The 12,724-nt window shown below is 38.6% G+C and overlaps 1 protein-coding gene across 1 annotated transcript in view; it reads right to left on the bottom strand.

Moving 5' to 3' along the window:
* LOC102845674 (disintegrin and metalloproteinase domain-containing protein 2-like) overlaps window positions 1-12,724 on the bottom strand; it is a 210,866-nt gene that overhangs the window by 191,167 nt on the left and 6,975 nt on the right. Inside the window, exon 2 of the mRNA XM_006900301.1 lies at window positions 1,360-1,392. Coding sequence (XP_006900363.1) covers window positions 1,360-1,392 — 33 coding nt within the window. The remainder of the gene's footprint in view (window positions 1-1,359; window positions 1,393-12,724) is intronic.

The raw sequence follows: 12,724 nt of genomic DNA, 5'->3' as shown, positions 1-12,724 counted from the left end.
GTCATCTGCATAATGCAGATTATTGATGAGTCTACCTCCAATCCTGATGCCACACTTCTCCTCATAGAGCCCAGCCTCCCAGATATACTGTTTCACAAATAGATTGAAAAGATATGGAGATAGGACAGATCCTTGATGCACACCCTTCCCAATTTTTAACCATGCAGTGTTTCCTAGCTTTGTTCTGTTGACTGCCTCCTGGTCCAAGTATAGGTTTTGCATTAGCACAATCAAGTGTTCTGGGATTCCTATTCTTCTCAGAGTCAGGCAGAGTTTGTTGTGATTCACACAGTTAATTGCCTTTGCACAGACAGTGAAAGAGAGATGGCCATTCCTCTGGTACTCTCTGCTTTCAGCCAAGATCCATCTGACATTAGCTATAATATCCCTCGAGCCACAGCCTCTCCTAAATCCAGTCTGCACTTCAGGCAGTTCTCTGTTGATGTGCAGTTGTTTGGGGTTTTTTGTGGTGTTTTTTTTTTTTTATAATTTTGCAGAATCTTGCTTGTGTGTGATATCAATGATACAGTTCGATAATTTCCACACTCTGTTGGATCACCTTTCTTTGGAATGGGAACAAACATAGATATCTTCCAGTCAGTAGGCCAGGTGGTTGTCCTCCGGCTTTCTTGGCACAACTTGGTGAGTACATCCAGGGCAGCATTTGTTTGTTGAAATATGTCAATCGGTATGCCATCAATTCCCGGGGCCTTGTTTTTTGTCAATTCTTTCAGAGTAGCTTGAACTTCCTCCTTCATCACCACAGGTTCTTTCTCATATGTTGTTTCCTGAAAATCTTCTGTGTCCTCCAATTCCTTTTGTACAATGACTCTGTATACTCTTTCCATCTTCTTTTAATGTTTCCTGGATAATGTAGTATTCTACCCAAAACATTGTTAATTATTGCACGTGAGGTTTGAATTTGTTCTTCAGTTCCTTCAGCTTAAGAAATGCTGAGTTCTTGCACCTTTCATTGTAATACTTTACTTTGTCTTCCTGCGCTGCCCTTTGGAATCTTCTGTTCAACTCCTTAATATCTTGATTTCTTCCTTTGCTTTGGCTTCTCAGTGCTTCAGTGCAATATTTAGAGTTTCTTCTGACATCCATCTTGGTCTTTTCTACCTCCTTTGTCTTTGTAATGAGTTTTTGCATTCTTCCTGGATGATATCCCTGATATTTTCCCACAGCTCATCTGGTCTTGATTCATTAATGTCCAAAGCCTCAAATCTGTTTCTGAGATGGTTTTGAAATTGAGAGATAGACTCAAGGTCAAATTATGGTTCCTGTGTACTTGATTTTTAATACTAGGGAGTTGGTACTCTAGCTCAAAGCCCCAGCCTCTTGGTGATTTGAATCCACAGAAGACTGCAAGGAAGAAAGATTGGTAATTTCCTCCCATGTGAATTAGTGCCTTAGAAGTCCAATGGAGAGCTAGCTATTATTTAGTTCTAACCCAATAACAATGAGTTGAATTAAGAATAGAAACACTGTTGATTTTAAAATTTTAATCTCATTTTTAGAACATTTTCTAATTGCTCTATCAATTCTACTTTTACGTACATACTACTAGATTTAATGCTGTATTGTTGTTAGGTGCCTTAGAGTTGAGAATGACTCACAGTGATCCTATGAACAACAAATCTGAACACTGTCCTATTCTGTGCTATCCTTACACATCCTGACAAATTAGAGCTTATTGTGCCACTCACGATGTCAATCCACCTGGTTCAGGATCTTCCTCGCCTTCACTGATGCTCTACCTTCCAGAGCATGATGTCACTCTCCAGGAAATAGACCCTCTAGCAAAATGCCCAAAGTATGTGAGGCAAAGCCTCATCACCTATGCCTCTAAAGAGCACGCTTGCTACAGTGCTCTTCTACAACACCACAGCTCAAAGGCATCCATTCTTTACAATTATTTTATACATATACATATTTATTGTTCTGGTTGGTATACCAAGGACAATGATAAAAAAAGCTAATAGTGGGTATGATTGTGTTTTTCTTGGTCTTAGGAGGAAAGCTTTTGTTATTTAAATTTCGTGTAAGATATTTGCACAATATTATTGAACAATATAACTGATATAACATGCAAGCAAGAATCTGCGGAAAATTATCCAAAAATGTTTGGAACAATATGTTAACAGAGAGTTGCCAGATGTGCAGGCTGGATTTAGAAGAGGTCACAGTACTAGGGATATTATAGCTAATGTAAGGTGGATCTTGGCAGAAAGCAGAGACTACCAGAAGAATGTCTATATGTGCCTCATTGACTATGCAAAGGTTTTTGACTGTGTGGATCACAACAAGCTATGGCTGACTCTGAGAAGAATGGGAATCCCAGCACATTTGATTGTGCTAATGCAAAACCTATACTTGGACCAAGCGGCAGTCGTCAGAACAGTGCAGGGAGACACTGGATGGTTCAAAATCAAGAAAGGGGTCCGTCAGGGATGTATTTTGTCTCCATACCTTTTCAATCTGTAGGCAGAAGAGATCATCCGAGACACTGGGATGTAGGAGAAGGAATGCAGCATCAGGATTGGTGGAAGAATCTTCAACAACCTGCATTATGAAGATGACACAACCCTGCTTGCTAAAACTGAGGAAGACCTGAAGCGCTTGCTGCAGAAGGTCAAGGACTGCAGTCTTCAATATAGACTGAAGCTCAATATCAAGAAAACAAAGATTCTCACCACTGAGCCAATTGGCAGCATCAGTATGGATGGTGAAGAGATTGAGATAGTTAACAGTTTTTGTTTACTTGGTTCCACAGTCAACACTTGGAAATCAGGAGACGAATTGCATTGGGAAAGTCAGCTGTGAGGGACCTCTCAAGAATACTGAAGTGCAATGACGTCAGGCTGGAAACTAAGGTGCGCATGATCCAGGCTATAGTCTTTGCAATTACGTGCTATGCATCGGAGAGTTGGACAGTGAATAGGGATGATAGAAAGAGAATTGATTCCTTTGAGTTGTGGAGCTGGAGAAGAGTGTTGAATATACCATGGACTGCTAGGAGAACAAACAGGTTTGCCCTGGAGAGGGTGAAGGCAGAATGTTCCCTGGAGTCAAGGATTCTCAAGTTTTGTCTGACATATTTTGGGCATGTTGCAAGGAGGGATTGGTTCTTGGAGAGGGACGTCAGGTTTGGGAGAGTGGAGGAACCACGCAGGAGAGGAAGACCGTAGATGAGATGGATCAATTCTGTGAGTGGAGCGGTGGGAATGAGTGTGTTTGAGACAGCGAGGTTGGCACAGGATAGAACGGCATTTAAGGCTCTTGTACATAGGGTCGCTATGAGTCACAAACGACTCGATGGCACATAACAACAACAATTAGCACTTCATTCTGAAGTGTTTCATCAAGCACATAAAATATTCTAAATTGTTGCAAATAATTTCAAACCTACCTTTCTCAGAGTAATATTAATTCCCTTTCTTTTATTTTGGCTAACCACTACCCTGAATTTCATGCTTGTTATAAATGTCTTTAATATTTATAGTTATTAATAATGGTAATTATAAGTGAAAATATTAAATGACTCAGCTAACTGAAAGATCAGTAATTATATGCCTCTAGCCACGCTTATGGAGAAAAATTCAGCAGTCCATTTTCCGTATTTACTTCCTTGGAACAGTATGGAGAAGTTTTCCTCTGTCTTATAAGGTTAGTGTGAGTCTCGGATGGAATAAAAGGCATTGGGTTTGTTTGAGTTTTTTAAAATCTTTGTATTTTGAAACAAGGGGATCATTTCTAAAAATATATTATTCAAAATTCCATATCACTACAAGTCCATCAAAATAGTAAATTGGGATATTTCAAGTAACATAGTTTTGAATGTTTAGGAATGATTTCATAATTCAGTAAAAGAGACATCAAGCTTTCTAAATAAGAACTTGTTGTTCGTTTTGTGCCATCGAGTCACTTGCAACTCATAGTGACCCTTTGTACAACAGCCCTAAACTCTGTTCTGTCCTGTGCCAATCTCATTGTCTCAGATACACTCATCCCCATTACCCCAGTCACTGAATCAATCCACCTCCTACAGAGCCTTCCCCTCCTGCGCCTGCCCTCCACCCTCCCAAGCATGATGTCCTTCTCCAAAAAATAAGAACTTAGGACCTTGTTATAAATATAAACAAAGATGTCATGGAAAGCCGTTTTAAGTATTAATGCATTTATAGTAAAGATGCCAAAAACAGTATAACATATCTTTAAATTAAATGCCCATAGAGGATTTGCCAGAGATTGTTGAAGGATGCCCAAAATAGAAGCAAATTTGAGGAGATCGAAGCTGGGGCTTTGATATCTCACATCATTGTTCTCTAGTTCTATAAAATTCTGTAAATCTTGATTATTCTCAAAAGAGCTTTTTCATCTTGCTATAAAATTTAGTAACTGTGCATGGATAAAATGTGCCAGGTTAACTTCTTAAAAAATAACTTATTGCAAATATAATAAATAAGAAAAAAATATTAATGCTTAATTACATGTGTTTCAACTTCTTCATTCATTTTTGACCATATTTTCTCTGGAACTGTAACTTGTACAGGTTGTTTTTCTTCATCTGCAAGGTGTAAATGAAATATTAGCAAAACAGCCATCATCTCATAGTTTTCTTTTCATTTTCCCATCCAAAATCAGTAGTTTATATGCCATTTCATATTTTTAATATTTTTCATTCTTTCAATTCCTCATTTCTTTTTGACATAACAAGTACTAGTCAAAAGAAACAGGAAGAGTGCATGCAGATTCTAATAACCTTGGGGCAATAGGACCCAGATGCTTCATTAAACTTAGACCTTTTTTATGCTCCAATTACAAGAGGTTGAACCTTTAACATTTTTAGAAACGCAAAGCAAAGCATTATCTGAAACTTCAATCTGGAGGCTATTTCTCTTGAGCCAAAGTAAAACCCATCTAGGCTCTAGGGGGACCACTTTCAATTCCCATTTAAATTTTGGTCGTGCTAGTCGATAATTAGTGGGCTCAGCCTCGCAAATGACAACTAACATTTCCCCAGAAAACAAGAAAGGGTTTTTCTACTTACTTTGGTCTGTCTGGAGCCCAGTGAGGCCAAAGAGCAATAGGAGGTTCAACATGGTTAGATCTCCCGGATTCCCGCCCTAGTGATGGCAGTTAGCTTACTTAGTAGGAAGCAGTTGGTCTCGCGAGAATCAGGTTTGGTCACGCACTCTGCAGACACCAGCAACTGCGAGCAGAGGTCGCAGGACAGGTGGGTGGGTGGGTGGTGTACCCTGCTGTCAGTGGTGGGTTATCTTGACAGCTAATTCCTTTCCTGGAGAATGCCTCTGCTTGATGTGATGATGCCACTTTGGACCTAAAGAGGGAGGGGGAAAAAGAAACCAAAACTCCGAAAACAAACTCCAAAACAGAATGACCTCCTTTCAAAAGGCATTGTCAAAGAAATAGCTAATGAAAGCAATATTCACTTCCTAACTTTAAGATTATTTTTAACTTAGTTATATATTCAAATATAAAATAGAAATTATAAATGTGGAGCTCGTTTAATATTGAAGAGAACAGACCAATGGAATCAAGCACTCACATGAAATATACTCAAGATATATACTCTGCAACACCGAAAGCATCTAGCTGCCCCTTTATGACCCTTGCTTCTATGCCATAGATTAGTTTTGTGATATAAATTGAAGTGATTCTTTGTAGTCGTGTGTGTGTGTGTGTGTGTGTGTGTGTGTGTGTGTGTGTGTGTACCATCAAATCGGATTTGACTGGTACAGGAGGAGGTTGTCCCTCGTTCTCCAGCAGAGCATCAGGTGGATTTGAACCGCTCACCTCTGGGATTGCAGTCCAGATTCTTGCCACTAGGCCACCAGAGCTCGCCCATAAGTCTTTTTTTATGTCGATTGTTTTTTCAGTGCAACCACATAGTAGGTAACAAAAGTTCCTTTTTTCATCTTTTTCTCTTCCTGTTGTGTATTCTGGGAGCACTGGTGGCACACAGTAAGGATCTCTGCTGCTAACCCTTGGGCCACGCCCCATTGGCAGTTCTAATCCACCAGCAGTTTTCCAGAAGAAAGATGGACAATATCCTCTTATGCAATTTACATACAGCCTTAGCAATCCAACGGAGGATCTATTATGAGTCTATTCTGATTCCATGGCAAGAAACGAGAGAGAGGAGAGGGGAGGAAGGAGGGAGATGAGGAGGATAAAAAGGTAGGAGAGAGAGACTGTTTTTATGTTAAATAAACAAACCACCATCAATTTTTGCCATTTTACTGTTGAAGAATTTTGGCTATTAATAATTGGGGTTATTTTGGCTATAACTATTCCTGTGTGATTTGTGAACACTAATTGTATTTATATTAGTTCCCTATACTGAATTTATTGTATAGTGGTGCTGTTATGTGCTGTCAAGTTGACCATAAATGAGATCCCATTAAATACAAATCTGTACCCTGCCCTATCCAGTGCCATCCTTACCATCTCTGATACACTCAAGCCCATTGTTAGAGTCATTGTGACAATCCATCTCACTGAATATCTTCCTTTCTTACTCTCCACCTTTCCAAGCATGATGTCTTTCTAAAGACTAGTCCCTCCTGACAAAATGCCCAAAAGTATGTAAGATGAAGCTTTATCATACTTGCTTCCAAGGAAACCCCTTTTCTAATACAACTTAAGGGCATTGATTCTTCTTTTGTGATCTTTAGTCATTGTCCAACTCTGAGGTATATAGTAAATAAATAAGACCATGGCTTGGACTGGATGCACTTTAGTCTTTGAACTGACATCATTGTTCTTCTGTACTTTAGAGAAGTCCTTGATAGCAGATTTCCCAATACATATTTTCTTTTACTTTCTTGGCTGTTGGTACTAATCGTGTTAATTGTAGATTCTCCATCCATCATGATATTGCCTCTTGGCCTAGTAATGAGGGGTTTTGTTTTCCTGATGTTGAAATATAATCCCTACTGAAGGCTGTAGACATTCATCATCCACTGCAAATATTTTAAGTCCTCCCTATTTTCAGCAAGCAATGTTTCTGATCATTAGATATTGTGCTATTGTTGTGGGTTATGGAGTCAGAACTAACCCATAGTTGTCCCTTCAGTGGGTTTCAGAGGCAGTAAATTGCAGTAAACGGCTTAACTATCCCCTGTGGAGCAGCTGGTTCAAACTGTGTGTCTTTGGGATTGTAATGCAGCCACCAGAGTTTCCTTATTGGATATTGTTGTGTATCAAGTCAGAACTGATCTAGAGCTGACCCTCCAGCAGGTTTTCAGAGGCAATAAAGTGCAAGGGAGGTTGATCCCCTTGGAGCAACTGGTGGATTCAAATTGCAAGCTTTTGGGATTGCTGCACAGATCCTTACTAATATGCCACCAGAGCTCCCTTATTGGATTTTAGAGCTGGATATATTCAATACTTTTCACCAAAAGTAAAATTTAAATGCAACTACCTGTTCAAAATCGGGAAGGATATTGCCCAGAGATGTTTTCTATCTCCATACCTTTTCAATCTATATGCAGAACAGATCATCTGAGAGACTGGGCTCCCCGAAGAGGAATTTAGCATCAGGATTAGAAGAATCATCAACAATCTGCCTTATGTAGATGTCACGATCTTACTTGCTGAACTGAGGTGGGCCTGAAGCATTTGCTGCAGAAGGTCAAGGACTGTAGCCTTCAATATGGATTGAAGCTCAGCGTCAAGAAAACAATTCTCACCCCTCAGCTGATTGGCAGCATTATGATAGATGGTGAAGAGATTGAGATTGCTAACAGCTTTAGTTTGCTTGGCTCCACAATCATCACTCTTGGTACCAGCAGCCAGGAAATCAAACCACAAATTACAATGGGAAAGTCTTCTGTCAGGGACCTCTCCACAGTCCTGAAAGAGCAGCAGTGTCAGTCTGGAGACTAAGATCAGCCTGGTCCAGGCAATAGTCTTTGCAATTACTTGCTATGCATCAGAAAGCTGGACTATGACTAGGGATGGTAGTAGAATTTATACCTTTGAGCTGAAGTGCTGGAGAAGAGGACTGACTATACTATGGACTGCTGAAAAAACAAACAGGTACATCCGCGAGAGGGTGAGAACAAGCTGCTCCTTGGAGGCAAGGATTCTGAAGTTCCATCTGACACACTTTGGGTGTGTTGTAAGGAGGAACCATCCTTGGAGAGCGACATCATACTTGGGAGGAGGAGGGACAGCACAAGAGAGGAAGACCCTAGATGAGATGGATTGAGTGACTGGGTTAATGGGGGTAGGCGTGTTAGAGACGATGAGGTTGTCTCAGGATAGAGCAGAGTTCAGAGCTGTAGTACATAGCATTGCTAGGAGTCGTAAGCACAAGAACAACAATCTGTTTTAGTCTTCCTTGTTCATTGTATACCTTTCACATTCATATTAAGCAATTGAAAATTCCATGGAGGACCAAAAGAAAGAAGAAAACTTTCTTGGAATAAGCACAGCCAAAACGGTATTATGTTGTCAGGAGGGGCCAGTACTTGGAAAAAGCTATCAGGTTAGGCAGGGTGGAACAGGGTAGGTGAAGGTGAAGAACCTCAGTGATATCATTGACACACTAAGTGCAACAACTAGCTTATCTATGGGAAATTGTGATAATAGATTGATGGATTGTACCTAAGGTTGATCAATTATTCAACTCCTTAGAGAAGGGTATGTCTTGAAATTTACTTTCAAAGAGTTTTCTAATATTATGGTCATGGTATATTACACACCTACCAGAAGTATATAAAATTTAAATATCTATGTCTATATTTCCTATCTTCTTTCTTATTTTATTTTAACCACTTTAATGGATTTGTAGAATTCCTTCAATTTGATCTTTACTTGTAGATCATAGTAATTAATGAAATTTAGCACAATTATAAATGGTTTTTGGTAATAGTATTTCTGGCAGTTATATGTTTGAGAATTAAGTCTATTTTCTAAGTAGATTGTCTTTTCTCTTATTAGGTATGGAATCTATTAGTGTATGCTACATATTAGTATTTGGTAGGATATAATAATTGCAAAGATACATTTTCTTTTAACGTTGCCTTTTCATTCTTCATTGAAGTCTTTTATAATTACTTATTCTGATTTTAGACATCTCTGGTGGCACAGTTTTTAAGGATTTGTGCTGCTAACTCAAAGGGATTGATTATCTGGGGTTCAAATCCACCAGTAGTAGCTCCATTGGAAAAAAAAAAGGACAATCTCCTCCTAAGTGATTTACAGCCTCTAAAAATCCACTAGAGAGTTTGCTATAATTGGTTGCAACTCACTGGCAATGTGAATGAGAATTAACTATTATCTCAGTGGAACTTGATTAAGTTACCATTTAATTCCTCTGCAACGTGCAAATCTAAAGAGTAAATTCAGTCATTTTTTAACATATTAATGCGAAGGGTCAAGGACTGCAGCCTTCAGTATGGACTAAGGCTCAACGTCAAGAAGACAAAGATTCTCGCCACTGGACCAATTGGCAGCGTCAGGATGGATGATGAAGAGATTGAGAGTGTTCACAGCTTCACTTTGCTCGGCTCCACAGTTAACACTTTTGGTACCAGCAGTCAGGAAATCAAAAAGCGTATCGCGATGGGAAAGTCTGCCGTTAGGGACCTCTCAAACGTACTCAGGAGCAACAGTGTCTCTCTGGAGACTAAGGTGCGTCTGATACAGGTCATGGTATTTGCAATCGCTTGTTATGCATCAGAGAGTTGGACAATGACTAGGGAGGACAGAAGGAGAGTGGATGCTTTTGAGCTGTGGTGCTGGAGAAGGGTACTGAATGTACCCTGGACTGCCAGGAAAACAAACAGATCCATCTTGGAGAGGTTTAAACCAAGCTGCTCCTTGGAGGCAAGAATTCTGGGGCTTCGTCTGACATACTTTGGACATGTTGCCAGGAGGGACGGGTCCTTGGAGAGGGACATCATGCTTGGGAGGGTGGAGGGACAGCGCAGGAGGGGAAGACCCTCTATGAGATGGATTGATTCGGTGACTGGGGCGGTGGGATGGGTGTGTCAGAGGCGGTGCGGTTGGCGCAGGATAGAGCAGGTTTTAGAGCTGTTGTGCATAGGGTCGCTATGAGTCGGAAACGACTCGATGGCACATAAAAACAACAAATACACTAGGAGTTCAGGATAGAGGCATTTTCTTATATTCAGTCAGTCAACATCTTGCAAAGGTAGCCACAGTTCTAACTTTAATTATTATCCATCAGTATAACTTGTATTTGAATTTTATACCAATAGAATTATACAATAGGCAAGCACTGATGGCTTAGTGGCAGAATTGCCAAACCAAAGGCATGCATTTGGAGTCCAGCAGCTACTCTGCCGAACAAAGATGGGTATTCTCCTTCTATGATATTTATTGCCCCTGAAAATCTGCTGGAGGTTTAGCTGAGTCAGGTATAATTTACAGCCACATTCTCTTCTGTCTGATTTCCTTTTCTAAAAATACAATTTTAGTGACTGATCAATCAATATTGAGTCATAGGGAAAATTAAGTAAAAATTTATCTTGCCAAAGAATTTTCCAAAGTTTTTTTAACTCTTCAAAGACTTCTCTTTATCCCATGTCATCATCAGCAATATATTATACTTTGTTTTAGTCATAAGATAGTGCATGCATAAAACATTTTACCTAATTATCTTTGCGTTCTTCATCTGTAATTTCCTTGTTGCCATTCTACAAATCTTCTGTTTCTTCTGCCATTATTATTCAGTGTGTCAACTCTATTCTTTTTATGGTCTGAAAACTCAGGTGGGATATATTTTTAAGAATTTGTTCATATTTTCAACCTTAACTTGTATATGAAAAATTGATGGTCTGTTCTGTAGTCACTCTCTGGATTTTTCTTGATTGCAGACAATGCATTTCTTCCTCATCTTTTTTGCTGGCACAGGATAAGACAGGTTTCAGATCTGTTGTTCACTATGAGTGTTAATCAACTCACACACACACACACAATTTTGTTTCTGTGTGTTCATTTAGAATGATTCATTCTATATGTATAGCCAAAGGTTGTATTATAGGGAACTCTGGTGTATAATCATAGTTTGTGTTATAGTAACCCATCAATGTAAGTTAGGTCAAGTTGGCTATTACACCATCAAATATTTTGTGTCTTTAGTTTTTCTGTTTACTTATTCTTTTAGTATAACCAATTATTGTCCTTTATTTCACTTTTTCTTTTTGGCCGTTATTACTTCTAATGAAAATAGTTTCTAACTTTTATTACTTTTAGCCTCATTCTTACTGTTGTTCTCCAGAGGGTTTGTTTTCTGGAGGGTTTTTATATTTTTTTTTCAGGATTCTCTTTATTATTGATCACATTTGAGGAGTATCTTTTGTCTGTATAATTATGCTAATTAATATTAAAAATTTTCTCAGTTATTACTCCTTTCTTTAAATGTTTATTTTACCCTCTATTCTTACTTAAGTGTTTCATAATACGTAAATTTGATTTTTTAAAAAAAATTGTTGCATTCTAAAATTCTTCTTTGATTTTCATTAATTTTCTTTCCATATTTCACTAGAGTATTGTTGGAATATGAACTGAGATTGCATTATACCTGTAGAAAATTTTGGCTATTCATATTTTCATAGTGTCAAGAAGCTGCACAGCAATACCATAGACACATGGTTCGAGGCCATCAACTGCTCTGTGAAAGAAGAATGGGCAATCTCCTCACATGTGATTGCCTCTGAAAACTTGCCGGAGTGTGGCTATGGGTCAGTTCCAAATCTATGGTTCACAGCAACAACAAAGCTTTTTATTCATGTTGTTGTTGTGTACCATCCAGTCGACTCATAGCTGATCTTCCAGTGAATTTTCAGAGGCAAATAGTCACTCTGGAGAAGACTGTCCATTCTTCCATGGAGAAGTTGGTAGATTTGGATTGCAGCACAGTTTCTTATACTAGGCCCCCCCAGATCACCCTTCCGATTCATGAGTATGGTATATTTTTGTGTTTATAATGATCTCTTTTTATTTCTTGCAGTAATGTTTTACAGTTTTCTTTATATTAGTGTTTTAGAAGTATTCTCAAGTATTTTGTCTTTTGGGGAATTATAAAAGTATTATTATTATAGAGAAAATAAACTGATTTTTATAAGTTTATATTGTATCCTATTACTTTACTGAATCCTGCTAGAAATATTGTTTTACTTCTTCCATAGCAATATTAACATCCTTTATTTTCTTCTATATCTTTAATGAGCTAGATTGGACTTCTAGTTAAATTCTGATTGGTGAACTTAATAAATGTAATCTCTGTCTGGTTCCCATTCTCATGGGAAATTTTTTTCAGTCTCTCGTTATTGAATAATTACTGATTGTTGGTTTTGCATAAATACCCTTAATTATCTTTTAGATCTATCTTATATTCCTATTTTAATGAGAAATTTTTGTCAGAAATGGGTGATGGACTTTATCAAATGCCTCTTCTGTGGTGATTGAAATGCCTTTGTGATTCCTCTTAATTTTGTCATGGATTATGTTAATTGATATTCTAATATTTGCACATCATGATGGATGGTGAAGAGATTGAGATTGTTCACAGCTGTAGTCAGCTTGGCTCCACAATCAACACTCTTGGCACCAGCAGTCAGGAAATTAAAAGACGTATTGCGATGGGAAAGTCTGCTGTTAGGGACCTCTCCAAAGTACTGAAAAGCAACAGTGTGTCTCTGGAGACTAAGGTGCGTCTGATACA

This window comes from Elephantulus edwardii, unplaced genomic scaffold (genome assembly GCF_000299155.1).
Source record: "Elephantulus edwardii isolate Elephantulus edwardi_28Jun2011 unplaced genomic scaffold, EleEdw1.0 scaffold00279, whole genome shotgun sequence".
Classification (NCBI taxonomy): domain Eukaryota; kingdom Metazoa; phylum Chordata; class Mammalia; order Macroscelidea; family Macroscelididae; genus Elephantulus; species Elephantulus edwardii.
Note: the sequence above shows the minus strand (reverse complement) of the source record. Positions and strands in the feature narration are given on the sequence as shown.